The 19,386-nt window shown below is 34.9% G+C and overlaps 1 protein-coding gene across 1 annotated transcript in view; it reads left to right on the top strand.

The window, feature by feature from the left end:
- ZFYVE9 (zinc finger FYVE-type containing 9) overlaps window positions 1–19,386 on the top strand; it is a 192,883-nt gene that overhangs the window by 61,225 nt on the left and 112,272 nt on the right. The window contains exons 3-4 of the mRNA XM_081258501.1: window positions 2,929–3,034; window positions 6,565–8,666. Coding sequence (XP_081114627.1) covers window positions 2,965–3,034; window positions 6,565–8,666 — 2,172 coding nt within the window. The 5' untranslated portion in view covers window positions 2,929–2,964. The remainder of the gene's footprint in view (window positions 1–2,928; window positions 3,035–6,564; window positions 8,667–19,386) is intronic.

The following is a 19,386-nucleotide window of genomic DNA, read 5'->3' as shown; positions in this document are numbered from 1 at the left end:
TAGTTGCAGCATGTGGGATCTAGTTCCCTGACTGAGGATCGAACCCGGGCCCCCTGCATTGGGAGTGTGGAGTCTTAGCCACTGGACCACCAGGGAAATTCCCATTTCTTGAACTTTTACAGTACTTATTCAGGTACACTTATCTGTTAATTTTATCTGACAGATTAATCACGTAGTACCTGTGTCTCTTGTGCTGTGTTGTTATTAAAATCATTTATTATTATTTAAATTTTCTTATTTAGCATTGTTTACCATTAAGTAAATGTTAAGATTCTTGATGTTAGGGATGATATCTGAGACTTCAGTTGATCCCAGTACCCTGCATACAGTAGATGCACTATAAATATGTTGATCTGATTGTTTGTTTACTAATATTTTACATATAATGACCATGAAATGCTAACTATTGTAGATGTATATTAAATGTGCTAGATTGTGTGTTGTGAGAAATTTTATTCATCTCTTTGCATTGGACAGTCTAAATATGCAATCTTTATTAAAAAATGGCATGTATTTGAAAGTTTTTTGAACTGTAAGTCATTAGACACAAAGACAGATTTAAGAAAAACCATTCATAGATTATGCAGCCTGTTTGTCTACCTAAACTTAAGTTACCTAACAGGAGCCAATTAATAAATAGAAGTTGACCATGGTGATCATTTTGTAATTTATAGAAATATTGATAGTAAATTGCTACATTGTACACTGGGAACTAACATAGTATTGTAGGTCAGTTACACTTCAAAAACAACAAACAAACAAACAGAAAAAGACACCAAATTTGTGGTTATCAGAGGCATAGGGTGGGAGGAGGGAGAATTAGATGAAGGTGGTCAAAAGGTAGAAACTTCCAGTTATAAGATAAATAAGTACTAGGGATATAATATACAACATGATTAATATAATTAACACTGTTGTATGTTATATATGAAAGTTGTTAAGTGAGTAAATCCTAAGAGTTTGCAACACAAGGATAAAATATTTTTCTTTTATCTTGTATCTATATGAGATGATGGATGTTCACAAAATTCATGTGGTAATCATTTCATGATGTATGTAAGTCAGATCTTATAACATTGTATTAGTTTAAGTTGCACAATGTAATGATTTAATATATGTGTATATTGTGAAATGATTACCACAAGAAGTTTACTTAACATCCATCACCTCACATAGTTATACATTTTTTTCTTTCGATGAGTGCTTTTAAGATTACCTCTCTTAGCTACTTTCAGATATATGACGCAGTATTGTTAACTATACCTACCATGCTGTACATTATATCCCTAGAACTTATTTATCTTATAATTGGAAGTTTGTAACTTTTGACCACCTTCACCTGTTTCTTTCATCTCTTATACCCTGCCTCTGGCAACCCTGAATCTGTTCTCTGTTTCTGTGAGTTTGGTTTTTTTGGAATCCACGTATAAGTGAGTTCATCTGGTATTTGTCTTTCTCTGACTTATTTCACTTAGCATAATGCCCTCAAGGTCCATCCATGGTGTCGAAAATGACAGGACTTCCTTCCTTTTAATGGCTGAAGGATATTCTATCTTATACACATTCATGCACGCACACACGCACGCACAAACACACCACGTTTTCTGTATCCATTCATCTTTTGATGGGTATTTTGGTTGTTTCCATGTCTTAGCTGTTGTAAATAATGCTGCAGTGAACATGGAGGTGCAGACTCTCTTCCAGATATTGATTTTGTTTCCTTTGGTTGTGTACCTAGAAATGAAATTGCTGGGTTATATGGTAGTTATGTTTTTAATTTTTTGAGGAACCTTCACACTGTTTTCTGTAGTGGCTGAATCAATTTACATTTTTACCAGTAGTACACAAGGGTTCTTTTTTCTCAGCATTCTCTCCAGCACTTGTTATTTGTTTTCTTTTTGATGATAGCCATTCTGACAGGTTTAATGATATCTTTATGGTTTTGATTTACATTTCCCCAGTGCTTGGTGATGCTGAGCATCTTTTCATGTGCCTGTTGGCCATCTTCTGTCTTCTTTGGAAAAATGTCTATTCAGATCCTCTGCCCACTTTTAGTTTTTTGGTTTTTTTTTTGATGTTGAGTTGTATGAGTTCTTTGTATATTTTGGATACTAATCCCTTGTTGGATATATCATTTGCAAATATCTTCTCCCATTCAGTAGGCAGCCTTTTTGTTTTGTTGATAGTTTTCTTTGCTGGGCAAAAGCTTTTTAGTTTGATGTGGTTCTGTTTGTTTATTTTTGCTTTTGTTTCTCTTTGCCTGAAGAGACATATCCCCCCAAAAACTGCCAAGACTGATGTCAAAGAGCATATTGCCTATGTTTTTTTCTAGTTTTATGGTTTCAGGTCTTAACATTCAAGTCTTTTTATCCATTTTGAGTTTATTTTTGTATATGGTGTGAGAAAGTAGTCTGGTTTGATTTTTTTTTTTTTTGCATGTAGCTGTCCAGTTTTCCCAACACCATTTATTGAACAGGCTGTCTTTGCCCCATTCCCTTTGTCATAGATTAATTGCCCATACAAGTGTGGATTTATTTCTGGGCTCTCTATTCTCTTCCATTGATCTATGTGTCTGTTTTTGTGTGAGTACTATACTATTTTGATTACTGTAGCTTTGTAGTATAGTTTAGCATCATACTCTGATGTAGTATAGCATCAGAGAGTATATTATGGGATAGTTTTTAATTAGTGATCCAATCACCTTATTAGTAATTGGTCTGTTCAGATTTTCTTTTTTTTTATGATTCATTGTTGGTAGGGTGTATGTGTCTAGGAATTTATCCATTTATTCTAGGTTGTCCAATTTATTAGCATGTAATTGTTCATTGTAGTTTTAAGATCCTTTCTATTTCTGTTTTACCAGTTGTAATGTCTATAAATTATATTTTAATAATTGAAAGTGTAATACAAATTTGATCTATTTTCTAGATTTAAACAAGTCTCTTGAGTGGTGTTTTCTCACCGATGGAGAATTACTTCCAAGCAGAAGCTTACAACCTGGACAAGGTGTTAGATGAATTTGAACAAAACGAAGGTGAGAATTTACTTGGTGACTCTGTTTAAATGTATTTATGATATAGAAAATGTGGGATTATAAGAGGATGCAGTACTTAAAAAAAAGAAAGGAAGGTCCAATGCCTCAATAATGATAGTATTATATATTAATATTCAGAGGAAGAACTAACATTTTTGTTAGCCCTAACTGTGTGCCAGATACTATGCTAAATCATTCACATGGATTATATCATTTAATCTTTAAAATAATCCCATGAAAGTAAATCTTACCTACATTTTACAGATGAAGATAGAGGCACAGAAAGGTTAAGCATCTTCCCCAAGTTAGTTTGTTCATAAGTGCAGGGTTAGAATCCAATTTATGGTCAGGAAAAGCTTTAGAATGTGTGATTGTATTTCCCAAGTTAAGAAAAATAGCTTCTTTCATATTGATTGACCAATAAAGCAAGATCCATTTTAAACCTAATTTTAAAAGATTTACATTTTTAAGTATCTACCAAATGGTTAATTAAATTATATATTCTCAAGGCCCAGTCTAAAAATGTCTGCTAAAGATTCACTTCATTTAGGGAATTTTCCTTAAATTCACCTTTCAGTATGACTGGAATGGGTAAGCCATAATTAAATATCTGTCTTTCACCTTATCCTGCTTCCCTGGTGTTCTTGGTTTCTAACAGAAAATGGCATGTGACAAGTTTACAAAGTGATATATTTCCATCTAAAGCCCATGATTTTAGTAGTAGTCTCCAAACCTTTACTATATCTGGTGATTCAGGTTGTTCTTTGATAGCAGTTGGGAAGAGAGATTAGTTTCGATTTTGTTGTTTTGGGCCTATGCTAGAGCAAGCATTAAAAAGATATGTGCTCATGGGGGTAAGAAGGGAGAAGAAAGATACCAGGAATGGCCTGCTCTTACATTTTACCATTGATGACCCAAAGCTAACCTGTAACCCTAGCCTAACTCCTGATTCATGTAAACATGAAACCGAATCTTTTTGGATTTTATGGGATCTAGGTGGGCTTTATACATACCAAGGTGGAAGGTGTATTATCCTCTTAGTTTCAGTCATTTATACAAGTATTTTCTCAATCCCTTCTTTGGTTTGGCCCTATCACAGTTATTTGTCATCTACACAAATGCTACACCTAATCCTGTGAATACTATTCTTCTAGAATACCATTGACTCTCATTAATAAAATTATTAGTTCTTTACATCAGTCTCTTTGTGACTTCTATAGATTCTAGTAGGGTATTTTGTATATAGTTGATTTGCAATACATTTTTGTTGAGTCAGTAAAAATTGTCATTTTAGTTTGAAATATAGCATTTGCTTACCAAAATAACTCCTTTAGAAGGAGAATAATTTCAGAAGCCAGCTTGTTTGTAACTATGCTCTTCATTTGTTTTCAACTATTTTTTAAACATCTCAGTACCAGTTGCATTAAAACTACCACCTCTAATCTGGTACCTTTCCAAATATATTTTTTTAAAAGTGTTTTCTCATTTCATGTTAATTTCCTCCTTTAAATGAAAAATGTACCACACACAAACTGTGATGACATTAGATAATTAACATTATACCCAGTTGGTGGTTGAGTAATGAAATTTTTAATACATGATCATTTCTGTTTGAATATTATTAAATATTCTTATAAGAGGCAGTGGTTCTTTTTTATTTCTGTGAACCAGCTTGGAATTATGATTTCTTTTTTCAAAGGAAATACATGTTACCAAATCTCAAGTCTCTGCTAGCCCAAATTTGGTAAACTCAGGATTTAACATTTAACACTCAGAGCATATTAAGCCCATTCTCCATGCAATCTGATTTTTTATGGCCTTTACAATCTGATCTTTCTAGCTTCTTTTCACTACTTTCTTACACTAATTCTTTTTTCAACCCAAACTGATTTACTTAATTGCTTTATCAGATTGTTGTGTTTGGGGCTGTACTTTTACTTGTTCCCCTCTTACAAATGCTCTGTTTTCCAAACTTTTTGTAAAATTGTCTTTGAAGCCCAGCCCATTTCCTCCTGCTTCCATGAATTCAAGCTTGCTGCCTCAGCCTGTAAAATAACGTTTGTCCTCTCAATTTATTTTCTACTACTACATAATAGTTTTTGAATACTTATGCTATTCTGTACTGCTAGTTAACGATTCATGTGTATTGTATCTGTTTCTTATTTTTCCAACTAGATTATATACTTCTTGGAGCTATCATTTAATCTCATATTCCACCCAATGTTTTTACAGTGGTAGATACTCACATAGCATATATTTATGGTGCTACAATAAATAAATGCTACGTGAATATGCTACCTACTACATATCAGGCGCTGTGCAAAGCAAGGATTTACATTGATGGAAAGAAGTGGTTTCTGCCTGAAAAAGTCAGGTAAATAAACCATTGCAATGCAGTGTAATAAAGTGCTTTAATAGAGATATGAACAAGGCGCTAAGGGAGCATTAAAGATTTATGAGAGGAAAGCACGTCTGTATAATTTCAGGGCTGTGATTATCAGATTTACTATAGGAAAACAGGAAAAGCAATAAGTGCATAATTTCTTATTTCTCTAATTAGACACACACATAGCACAGTAACTTGGAAAAATGCCATCATAGTTATGATCTATTAAAAAATAAACAGAAACATTAAATGAGATTATGCTTATTGGTAGAATATAAGAAGGTTGTTTTAATATGGCAAATGATACTTTCTGCCAAATTTCCTCAGATAATAGTATAAATATGAACCTAAATAATAATGTATTGTGACATGGTTATAAGCAGAATTTCACATGCTGTAACAAACTTTTAGGCTTATTATTGTGGGCAAATTTCAAATATATACAAAGTAAATAGAATAGTGTAATAAACTCTAGTGTACCCATTACCCAACTTCAGCAGCGATTGACAGGCTGCCATTTTTCATTTATATATCTTCATTTGCTCCTCACTCCCTGCTTCATTGTTATTTTTTACAATTTTTTTAAGATAAAATTTATACATTAAAATGTGTAGATCTTAACTGTACAGTTTTGACCAAGAGATATATCCATGTAACCACATCTCAGTCATGATGTAGATTACAGAGCATGCCATCTCCACAGAAAATTCCTTTGTTTTCCTTCCTGCTCAATTACTGTATCCTCATCACTGTTCTGATTTTTCTTCCACCTTAGATTAGCCCCTACCCCATGTTGTGCTGGGCCAGTCCAAGGCCTTCCCCATTATTGCCCTCCCCTCCCCAGCCCCAAAGTACAGCCTGGGGGCCACTTTAATTATGTCAACTAGATTGAGGTAGAATTCTTTTGTTGTTTGGAATGTTCTGAGATATTACCATTTGGTGATATATAATACAGGGAATAGTCTTAAATGTATTTTCTTATCCTTAGCTAGAAATTAGAAACTTCATACCCTAGGAATATTCTGTTTTCACATATCCTAGGAATATTTTAATTTCAGGGCATATTTGCAAATGTAGTTGATTAACTTAGTCCTAGCCTTATCAGTGTTACTAGCAAACTTATTACAATTATTTATTTTTTCAGATGAAACCGTTTCTCCTATTTTATTGGATACAAGGTGGAATAAGATTCTAGATCCCCCTTCTCCCCGACTGTCATTTAACCCTGCACTGGCCAGTGTGAATGAACCTACAGTTTCTGAGTCACAGCCACAACTGAAAGTCTTCTCCCTGGCTCATCCAGCTCCTCTTAACACAGAGGGAGAGGACCATTGTGCTAATGGACAGGACTGTAGTCTGAATCCAGAGATCAACACAATGTGGATTGATGAAAATGCGGTTGCAGAAGACCAGTTAATTAAGAGGAACTGTAATCAAGATGATCAATGCAGTACTGTCGAAGTGGGAGAGAAGAAATGTGGAAACCTAGCTTGTCTGCCAGATGAGAAGAGCGTTCTTGTTGTAGCCGTCATGCATAACTGTGATAAAAGGACATTACAAAGCGATTTGCAGGATTGTAATAATTATAATAGTCAATCCCTCATGGATGCTTTTAGCTGTTCACTGGATAACGAAAACAGACAAACTGATCAATTTAGTTTAAGTGTAAATGGGTCCACTGAAAAAGATATGAACTCAGAGAAGCAAATGGATCCATTGAGTAGACCAAATGCAGAGGGGGATTCTGTTAAATACATATGTACTACTTCATCTGATAATCTAGCCAGTGTCTGTTCCCCTTCACAGTTACAGGATGATGAAAATATAGATAGAGACCCCACCATGTCTGTGATTACAAGTTTAACACCAGATTCAGTAATCTCATCCCAGGGAACAGATGAAGGTCCTGCTGTAAAGCAAGAGGACTCTACACCAGATGAGGTTCTCACTGGCAAAACCAGCTCTCCTAGGACAGATCTAGGAAGTGCAAACTCCTTTTCCCACTTGAGTGAGGGGATTTTGATGAAAAAAGAGCCAGCAGAAGAAAGAACAACTGAAGAATCCATCCAGTCTGGTTTACCTTTGCTTCTCAAAGCTGACATGCCTAATGGGTCTGGCAGGGATGATAACTGTGAACAGTTTTCAGATTGCCTTGTGCCTGGTGAAGTTAGAGCTGATGAAAATGAAGGCTGTAAACATGAAGAAATTCTTGGCACTACAGAACTTCTTAATATGACCGAGCATTTCTCTGAATCTCAGGAGATGATTAATTGGAAATTGACTAAACCAAACAAGATGAATGACAGCCAAGTAAATAAAGAAAATGACAAGTTTCTGCACATGAATCAGCCTGAAGATACTTATGATGATAGTGGAGGAGAGTGTGATAGAATGGCAGAAGCAGGTCTAGATTTAAAACAAACTTGCATGAATGAAAGTGAAGGATGCGATTTCTCCACTGTTATGGATACACCAGCAGCAAATCCACTATCTAATTGTTGTGATTCCTATGGAATGCAGAGCCCAGTTGTTTGTTTTGTTCCAAAGACTTTACCTTCCAAAGAAGATTCAGTAACAGAAGAAAAGGAAATAGAGGAGAGCAAGTCAGAATGCTACTCAAATATTTATGAACAGAGAGGAAATGAAGCCACAGAAGGGAGTGGACTACTTTTAAACAGCACTGGTGACCTAATGAAGAAAAATTACTTACACAATTTCTGTAGCCAGGTTCCATCGGTGCTTGGGCAATCTTCACCCAAGATAGTAGCAAACCTGCAATCTATCAGTGTTCCTTTTGGCGGTGCAAGACCCAAGCAACCTTCTAATCTTAAACTTCAAATTCCAAAGCCATTATCAGACCACTTACAAAATGACCTTCCTGCAAACAATGGAAATAATATTAAAAACAAAAATGATGTTCTTGGGAAAGCAAAATTAGGGGAAAACTCAGCAACCAATGTATGCAATGCCTCTTTGGGAAATATCTCTATTGCTGATACAAATGGGGAACATTCAGAAAGTTATGAGTCTGGGATATCCAGTAGACAGTGCATTGCATTACCTCCAGAAAGCCCGGATAATGATCTCAGAGCTGGTCAGTTTGGAATTTCTGCTAGAAAGCCATTTACCACTCTGGGTGAAGTGGCTCCAGTGTGGGTACCAGATTCTCAGGCTCCAAATTGCATGAAATGTGAAGCCAGGTTTACATTCACCAAAAGGAGGCATCATTGCAGAGCATGTGGGAAGGTAAGTTGTGTGTATCAGCTCAGGAGTCTGACGTGTGCATTTTGTAATGCTCAATTAGAAATTAATAAATGTTAATATAAGGTGAACATACTTCTCCTTGAGATGACATCATAAATAGTTTTTGAGCATGCAATTCTAGTAAATTTCCAAATGAAAAATGACCTCGCTGATTCTTAGTGTTTATATAATTTTTTTTTGTTGTGAAGATTTAAGCTGAATCAGTTTTCATGAATAGATGAGAACTGAGGAAGTGGTAACTTTGGTTTCTGTATTGATACTTGGTTAATGGAATAGCTTGAAATAAGGAAGTTATTCTTTTGATTTAAGAAATGTTTGTGATTGACTTCATATTTTTAAATTCTTGAGTAATTGAATATTATACTTAGAATCCATCCCAGTTTTTGCTATAGGATTTTTGCCATTGTACTAGACATTCTGGAACTTTTGGTACACATAGACATATGTTTTTGTCTTCCCCCCCATATAACTTTGATACAAAAAAGAGTTGAAGGCTATAGATCCTTGTGACAAGGTTATAAGAATAGGTGATATTCCTTAGCTCTCCCTATATTCTGTTAGCTAGTACCACATCAATATACTAGTCTGTTTTTTAAACAAGAACTGTAAACAAGGAGGAAATGGGATTTTGTATTTTTAAAAAGAATGTAAGGTTTGATGTCAGGTCTGGATTTGAACTTCAGCTTTGTTACTTTTAACTATATAACTTTATTAAGCTTTATTTTTTCATAAACGAATCAAAAGAAAATTTTCATTGGGCTGTTGTGAAGATTAAATGAAATTACATGTAATAGAAAGTACTCAGTAATTAACCTCTACTTCCTTTCTTGCCTGATTTATTGGTCTGTCTGTATTAATTCGATTGACTTCAACTTCAAGGAACAGAATATCTGGCCCTCAGTTATTTAGACAAAAGTAACATTTATTTCATATAACAAGAGGCCTGAAAATAGAGACTCTGTTATGTCTGGGTGTAGAGTCAGGATCACTGAAGTTCTCTTGGCCTTTCCCTCGTGGTCTCAAGATAGTGGCACAGCTTTAAGCATCAAGTCCAACCTGACTACTTCCCAAATGCAGAGAAACTGGTTGGTGGCAAAAGAGCCTATTCCTCTTGCTGCCCTCTCATCAGGGTAGAAAGAATCCCAAGCAACTTCTTTCAATTTATTGGCCGGTTCTAGACCACAGGTCCAGTTTAGACCAATGACTGACAACAGGGAACAGGATTGCCAGGATTGGCTAAGATCAATCATGATTCATCCCCTGGGGCTGAGCCCAGTGTTGCCTCAACAAAAGTGGGATTCTCTCAATAAGGAAAAGGGGGAGAATGGTTCCTGGGTCGGCATTCAAAAAGGGCTACTATAGGGTCCTAGAACAAAAGAACCAAATGATGGGGAGCAGAAAGTAGTTAAAGCTGAAACTGGGCTGTTAGTCTCTGATTATTAAAATTTGGAGAAAATAATGTGTCTAATTCCTAAATATTTCGCAGTCTGAAGTAAACCTATGGTCAGTAGCCTGAACAGTCAGTTTTCTGTTAGGGGATTAGAATCATCATTTTTTTGTTGTTCTATGTTTTGCTTACTGTGTATAACACTTTCTGAAATTTTTGCTTGTTTTTTAAAAATTTCCTTCCTATTTATTTATTTATTTAGGCTGTGTCAGGTCTTAGTTGCGGCACACGGGATCTTTCGTTGTGGCGGGTGGGCTCTTTGTTGCGGCATGCGGGCTTCTCTCTAGTTGTGGCACGTGGGCTCCAGAGCACGCAGGCTCAGTAGTTGCGGCACATGGGCTCCAGAGTGCACAGGCTCTCTGGTTGTGGTGTGCGGGCTCTCTCATTGTGTGCAGGCTCAGTAGTTGCGGCTCATGGGCTCTCTAGTTGTGGCGCGCGGGCTTAGTTGCCCCGCGGCATGTGGGATTTTAGTTCCCCAACCAGGGATCGAACCCGCATCCTCTGCATTGGAAGGCGGATTCTTAATCACTGGACCACCAGGGAAGTCCCAAAATTTTGCTTAAGCAAATAATAAAAATGCTTTTGTTCCAGACCAGCATATACAGATGTAATGACTAAATAGGTAACTTAGATGGATTCAGAAAGAAAATGGGGCAAAATGCACATAAGCTGAAAAATTACATGGAATTTTTGCTGAGTGGAATTTGCAGAATTTATAAATTTATGGCTTCATATGGATTATGGATTCATATTCCATCTTTTTTTCTTTTTCCATCTCCATCTTCCTCAGGGATGTTCTAAGGATTGTTGAGGTAATGTCTGTAAAAATCCTTGAGCTCCTCGGAAGAAAGGGGCTTATAAACTTATGTATAGTTTTTCTAGATAGTAAATTAATCAAATTATACTTGGAATTTAGCTAGAAAAATACCCCAAGCAATGTGATTTTGTAAAATAATGTTTACTGTCGAAAAAAGAAATTTAGTTTGTTCCATTCTAATATATCTACTATCCAGTTATTTCCAACAATTTCTTTATTTAATATCTATAGCTAATAAATTCTCTTTACTGTAACAAGCATATATTAAGCATCTAATAATATATGAAAGGTTCTGTGCTAGGTACTGGAGATTCAGGTATACATAAATTGGAATGTATGACCTCATAGAGTTTATAATCAGAGGCACTGATTTCAGTGTGTGGGAGAGGAGTATCTGGATTTCCTGTAGTTTTTCAAAAATGCTTAAAAAATCATTGTGAACTACTGATCTGAGTAGACAAACAGACCATCCCACAACAATTTATAATACAGTGTATTAAGAGCCAGTTATGTGTGCTTTATATTCATTCCATTACTGTCTTGTAGAATACCCATTACTATCTTGTAGAATGAGTGGTTAATTTTTTACTATTTGACAGATCAAGAATTAGAGGCTCAGAGAGGTCAAGGAATATGCCCAAGGTCACACAGCTTGAAAGTACTAGAGCCACCTTTAAAGCTAGGACTCTTTCCTTCAGACATACTGCTTCTCCTAGCATCTCTCCTCATTCATAATAGCAGTATGAACAAAATGCTTTAGGAATGTTGAGAAATGAGAGCTTAATTTTTCCCAGAATGGCAAAAGGAGTCAGGAAAATCATGATAAAAAAAGTGACTATTTGGGACTTCCCTGGCAGTCCAGTGGTTAAGACTCTGTACTTCCACTGCAGGGGGCGCGGGATCCATCCCTGGTCAGGGAACTAAGATCCTGCATGTCGTGCGGTGCGGCCAAAAAAAAAAAAAAAAAGTGACTGTTTGGAGGAGGAGATATAAGAAAGTGGATATAATTTATGGATCACAGTTCTAAATTATGTGAGGAAAATGGGATCACAGCAGAGCACAGGTGGGGAATTAGCAGTAGGGAAAGGGAAATCATCTTACAGGAGAATGAGCCATGATAAAAATGCACTTGAATATAGAAGGAGTTAATAGAAAATTGTGGGAAATTATTTAGCAAAGCATAGGGCCTATATCCAGGTCTTGATGAGTAGTAGATATTATACTTGTTACAACATTCATTTATCTTGGTATAATGTCATTAAGAAGAATATAAAATAATTATGTTGAATTTATGAAAGTGTTAAAATACTGCAGTTTATTTCTATATTGTTGTAATGGACATCAGGACATCTGGATTCTATTCTTGTCTTCATTGTTAATTGGAAAACTATGTCATACTCTAAAATGCTCAGCAAATGTGAGTTTTATTTTATGATTTCACACATTATTAATTTAGATAATTGTTCCATATAGCAGCATAATCTCTACTTCGGCTGTATGATAGGTGATAAATTACAGAATAGAAAGAGTACAGAGGGGAGTTCCCTGGTGATCCAGTGGTTAACACTCAGCCCTTTCACTGCCGTGGCCCCAGGTTCAATTCCTGTTCAGGGAACTAAGATCCCGCAAGCCGCGTGGTGCGGCCAGAGGAAAAGAAAAAGGTACAGGGAACTCCTTTCCAGAAAGGTGCCCTCTAAGTTCAGGTGATCACTGTTATTATATATCCATAGTAATTTCCTATAGAAATCACTGAATCTGGCAGAATATGGTTATTCATTCTCTGTCAAGTTCCATTTGCCCTGAATATTTTGACCCCTTTTTATTTGATTATTTGACTTCAAAGGCCTAAGAAAAGCTTTTGAGTTTAAGAGTACAGGAAAGAGTTTTTTGAAAGTGGAGAAGAATTTTTAAAGGAAAAAAAAGTTTTTAATCTTTTATTGGTCATTCACAAGGCTTTATCACACTTTATCCATTACTGTCACTTATGTGGCAGGTTGTTACTTACAAGATGCTAGCTGGTTAATGACTCTCTTCTATCTACTGAAGTAGACATAAGAATAGTCTTTAAAGTAAAAGTTCTTGAACTGATACTTAACCACGTAGAAACTTTGTTTAGGATGGTGTGAAAGATGAGAGTAGCATTTTTTTTTAACACTTCCACTTCATGCTAGGCTTATCTGGTCTAACAACAGAATTCTCTGAGATACAGTTACAGGGGAGAAAAATGTGCCTCAGAAAGGTTAGGTAACTTGCCTAAATTCTCAGAGCTTATAAATGAGAGTGCATGGATTTTAACACAGATTTATCTGATTCCAAAGCCCTTTGCTCTTTTACTGCACTGGACATAGCAACAAAATTTATCTGTATTTGGATTGCTTACTAGACATATAAGTCATGGTCTTTGGGTGAACATTAGTTTTGGACAGTGGTAAAGGATTGGGAATTTGAAAGGAAGACAAAATGCTCAGTGATTGGTGCTATCAGTTGATGGGGGAATCTAGCAAAGGTAGCAGGATTTTAGGTTTTACTTCACCTATCAGGTCTTGAACTACAAATTAGGAAAAGAACAATATGGGTGCCAAGTCCTGGAATAAGGAGAGATTTAGTGGCAGTAATATATACCACTCCAGTTTACTTACTATTTTTCCACATTAACTGACTTTAAAAGTAGAATTCAAAATAGATGAGTTTTTTTTACTGTGTTTGAATAGACGGTGATTTGAATAGACAGAACAGAGAAGAGAACTGTAGGACAGGTAGTATGAAAACAACACTGAAATGGGTATGAAACAGCTCTGGGCTTCTGTTTCCTCTACTGTAAAAGGAGAGGACTGCATAGACTTTATCTCTGTTTCCTTGCAGCTCTGAACGTCTGTGTTTAAATAAGGAAGAAAAGGGAATGGAAAGGTTTGTGCTAGCCACTGATTTATCTCTGTAAAGTTGTTAAACATACTTGATTAACCAAGGTCACTTTGTGGGAAGAATATGCCATTAAACATTTTGAAATGTGCTGTGCTGAAAGTATGTTTTCTGGAAGTCTGGGATGCTGTTTATCACAGTACCACTTAAGTGGGCTACACTGGGGGTTTTATTTTGCAGTTACTCTTTCCCTTTTGATTCATTTCCAGTAGTACCAATCCTTTTAGCCACACATGATCTGCATCACATTAGTTTTAAACAGATAGCTTGATGACATGTATAATGTCAAAATGACATTGAAAACTGATCTAGATTAATTTTTAATATAGTTCTAGAAAGCCATCTTCCTCTACACACTGGGGATTATAGGTATTTAACATATAATGAACATTTATAAATGTAATTATAAAATGTTATATTTTATATAAATTTATATTTATATAACAAAGATTTTATAGGTTTATATAATTTATATAATATTATATATGTTTATGTATAAAATGGCAGACTACAGTCAGTATTTTAATCTGTGCTTTTAATTTGAATTACTGTTCCACAGTAGTCAGGAGTAATTTTGTCTATAAAGGTATATAAAAGAACTATATATTTAATAATATTTTGATATTTATGTCATTATAGTATATTTTTAGTTTAAGTGAAAAATACTTTAAAGAATTAATATATCATATTAAAAATAACTGTTGAAATTGAAAATAAAACACACATTTTTAGATGGGATGAAGAGGCCTGGTACTATTTTTATTTTAAACAAAGTAATATTTATATCTTGAAAGATGGCAGTGTTCTACCTACTTTTACATATCCCTAGTCCCTAGTCCAGCTCCCTGGACGTACCTACTTTAAGAAATTAATAGTCTTTTTTTAAAGTTAAAGTATAGTTGATTTACAGTATTATGTTAGTTTCAGATGTACAACATAGTGATTCAGTATTTTTAGATTATACTCTGGTTTTCTTGGCTGCACTGCATGGCTGTAGGATCTTAGTTCCCTGACCAGGGATCGAACCCATGCCCTTGGCAGTGAAAGCGCAGAGTCCTAACAACCACTGGACCACCAGGGAATTCCCTATATTCCATTTAAAGTTATTATAAATAACGGCTGTATTTCCCTGTACTGTATAATACATCCTTATAGCTTATTTATTTTATGCACAGTAATTTGTACTTCTTAATCCTCTACTCCTGTCTTGCCCCTCCCCTCCTCCCTCTCCCCAGTGGTAACCACTAGTTTGTTCTCTATATCTGTGAGTCTGTTTCTGTTTTGTCATATTAATTCATTTCATTTTTTAAATTCCACATATGAGTGATAACATAGAGTTTTGTCTTTCTGTGTCTGACTCTTTTCACTAAACGTAATACTCTCTAGGTCCATCCATGTTGTTGTAAATGGCAGAACTTCATTCGTTTTAATGGCTGAGTAGTATTCCATTGTGTGTGTGCGTGTGTTTGCGCGCGCACACTACATATTCTTTATCCATTCATCTGTTGATGGACACTTAGGTTGTTTCCATATCTTGGCTCTTGTAAATAATGCCATGATGAACATAGGTGTCTATATCTTTTTCAAGTACTGTTTTCATATTCTTTGGATAAATAACCAGAAGTGGGATAGCTGGATCATATGTTAGTTCTATTCTTAATTTTTTGAGGAACCTCCATACTGTTTTCCATAGTGGCTGTACCAATTTACATTCCTACCAATAGTGTACAAGGGCTCCCTTTTCTCCAAATCCTTTCTGACATTGTTATTTATAGACTTTTTTGATGATAGCCATTCTGACAGGTGTGAGGTGACATCACATTACGGTTTTGATTTGCATTTTCCTGATGGATTAGTGATGTTGAGCATCTTTTCATGTGCCTGTTAGCCATCTGTGTGTCTTCCTTGGAAAAATGTTCATGTGTTCTGCCCATTTGTAAATTGGGTTGTATGTTTTTTTTATATTGAATTATTTGAGCTCTTTATATATTTTGGATATTAACCCCTTCCTGGTCATATCATTTGCAAATATTTTCTCCCATATTGTAGGTTGTCTTTTTGTTTTGTTGATGGTTTCCTTTGCTGTAGAAAAGCTTTTAAGTTTAATTAGATGCCATTTGTATATTTTTGATTTTGTTTCCTTTGGCTTAGAAGACAGATCCAAAAAACTATTGCTGTGATTTGTGTCAAAGAATGTTCTCTATGTTTTCTTGGAGTTTTATAGTTTCCAGTCTAACATTTAGGTCTTTAATCCATTTTAAGTTTATTTTTGTAGGTGGTATGAAAAAATGTTCTAATTTTATTCTGTAAAATAAATGTAACTGTCCAGTTATCCCAGCACCACTTATTAAAGAGACTGTCTTTTCTCCATTGTATATTCTTGTCTCCTTTGTCATAGATTAATTGACCATAAGTGCATGGGTTTATTTCTGGGCTCTCTGTTTTGTTCCATTGATCTGTATATGTCTTTTTGTGCCAGTACTGTGCTATTTGATGACTGTAGCTTTGTAGTGTAGTCTGAAGTCAAGGACTGTGCTAACCCCAGCTTTCTTTTTTTTCAAGATTGCCTTGGCAACTCAGGGTCTTTTGTGGTTCCATATTAGTTTTAGGATTATTTGTTCTAGCTTTGTGAAAAATGTCATGAGTATTTTGATAGGGATGGCATTAAATCTGTAGATTGCTTTGGGTAGTACAGATTTTAACAATATTACTTCTTCTAATCCATGAACATGGGATATCTTTCCATTTCTTTGTATCATCTTCAGTTTCCTTCATCCGTGTCCTATGGTTTTCAGTCTTTCACCTCCTTGGTTAAGTTAATCCTAGGTATTTTATTCTTTTTGATGCAATTTTAAACGAGATTATTTTCTTGCTTTCTCTTTCTGGTGGCTCATTATTAATTTATAGAAAAGCAGCAGATTTCTGTGTATTAACCTTGTATACTGCAACTTTACTGAATTCACTTATTCTAATAGTTTTTCAGAGAAGACTTTAGGGTTTTTCTATATGTAGTGTCATGTCATCTGCGAATAATGACAGTTTTACTTCTTCCTTTCCAATTTGGATACCTTTTATTTCTTTTTCTTGTATGATTGCTCTGGCTAGGACTTCCAATACTATGTTAAATAGAAGTGATTGAGAGTGGGTATCCTTTGTCTTGTTCCTGATTTTAGAAAAAAAGCTTTCAGCTTTTCACCACTGAATATGGTGTTAGCTATGGGTTTGTCATAAATGGCCTTTATTATGTTAAGATATGTTCCCTCTATACCAACTTTGATGAGAGTTTTTTCTTTTTTTTTTATCATGAATGGCTGTTAAATTTTGTCAAATACTTTTTCTCCATCTATTGAGATGATCATGTAATTTTATCTTTTTGTTAATGTGGTGTATCACATTGATTGATTTGCAGATACTGAACCATCTTTCATCCCTGGAATAAATCCCACTTGATCATGCTGTATGATCCTTTTTATATATCATTGAATTCTGTTTGCTAATATTTTGTTGAGGATTTTTGCATCTATATTCATCAGAGATATTGGCCTGTAATTTTCTCTCTTTTTTTTGTAGTGTTTTTGTCTGGCTTTCGTATCAGGGTAATGGTGGCTTTGTAGAATAAATTTGAAAGTGTTCCCTGCTCTTCAATTTTTTTAGAATAGTTTGTTTGTGTCTTTCTTTTTCTTTTTCTTTTTTTTTTGGCCACTCCACACGGCTTGTGGGATCTTAGTTCCCCAACCAGGAATTGAACCCATGCCCCGTTCGATGGGCCAGCAGGGAATTCCCTAGAGTAGTTTGAGAAATAGTTAGCTCTTTTTTATATGTTTTGTAGAATTCTCCTATGAAGCTGTCTGGTCCTGGACTTTTGTTTGCTGGGAGTTTTTTTTTTTTTTTTAATCAAAAATTCAATTTCACTACTAGTGATTGGTCTGTTCAGATTGTCTCTTCCTGATTCATTCTTGGGAGGTTATATGTTTCTGGAAGTTTGTCCATTTTTTCTAGGTTGTCCAATTTATTGGCATATGACTGTTGATAATATTCTCTTATGATTTTTTGTATCTCTGTGGCATCAGTTGTTATTTGTCCTCTTTCATTTCTTATTTTGTTTATTTGGGTCCTGTCTCTTATTTTCTTGATAAGTGGGACTATTGAGTTATCAATTTGGTTTATCTTTTTTAAAAAAAACAGCTCTTGGTTTAATTGGTCTTTTCTGTTTTTTGTTTTTTCTTTTTAATTTCTATTTTATTTAAATCCATTCTGGTCTTTATTATTTTCTGTTTTCTACTGACTCTGGGCTTTGTTCTTGTTTTTCTTATTCCTTTAGTTGGTAGTTTAGGTCTTTATTTGAGAGTTTTCTTGTTTCTTGAGGTAGGCCTGTATCGCTATAAACTTGCCTCCTTTAACTGCTTTTGCTGCATCCCACAGATTTTTGGAAAGTTGTGTTTCCATTTTCATTTGCCTCAAGGTATTTTCTGATTTTCTCTTTGATTTCTTCATTGATCCATTGATTTTTTAGGAACATCTTGTTTAGTCTCCACATGTTTGTGTTTTCCCCATTTTTTTTTCCTGTAGCTGATTTCTAGTTTCATACTGTTACAGTTGGAAAAATGATTGATATAATTTCTATCTTCTTAAACTTGTTGAGACTTGTTTTGTGGCCTAGCATATGATTGATCTATCCTGGAGAACGTTCCATGTGCACTTGAAAAGAATGTGTATTCTGGTTTTTTTTAGATGGAATGTCCTGTAGGTATCTATTAAGTCCAAGTTGTCTAATGTGTCATTTAAGACTACTGTTTCCTTATTGAATTGACTATTTTTACAGCAGAAAAATTGAGCAGAAAGTATATATACCCCCGCCCCCCCCCAGTGGACCCCATTATTAACATCTTGCACTAGTGTGGTACATTATTGAAATTGATGAACCAATATTGATACATTGTTATTAACAAAAGTCTTATAAAAGAAACACATGCTATAGTTTTTGTTAGAGTTTACTCTTTGTGTTGTACAGTTCTATGGGTTTGATAAATGCATAGTATCTATCCTATTACAATATCATATAGAATAGTTATACTACCCTAAAAGTCCCTTGTCCCCCACTTATGTATTTCTCCCTTACTTTCTCTGAACCATGGAAACTACTGATCTTTTCACTGGCTCTGTAGTTTTGGCTTTTCCAGAATGTCTTATAGTTAGTATCATACATTATGTTGGCTTTCAAACTAGCATCTTTGACTTAGAAATATACATTTTAAGATTCTTCCCTGTCTTTTTAAAAAATTGAGTATAATTTACATATAACATTATATTAGTTTCAGGTGTATGACATAATGATTCGATATTTGTATATATTGTATATACTGTGAAATGATCACCGTAAGTCCAGTTATCATCTGTACTATACATAGTTATGAAATTTTCTTATGATGAGAACTTTTAAGACTTACTCTCTTAGCAACTTTCAAATATGCAATACAGTATTATTAACTGTAGTTAGGATGGCACGCACTACACCCTAT

This window comes from Mesoplodon bidens (assembly GCF_964165515.1).
Source record: "Mesoplodon bidens genome assembly, chromosome: 2".
Taxonomy (NCBI): domain Eukaryota; kingdom Metazoa; phylum Chordata; class Mammalia; order Artiodactyla; family Ziphiidae; genus Mesoplodon; species Mesoplodon bidens.
This window is presented reverse-complemented; position numbering and strand designations above follow the sequence as displayed.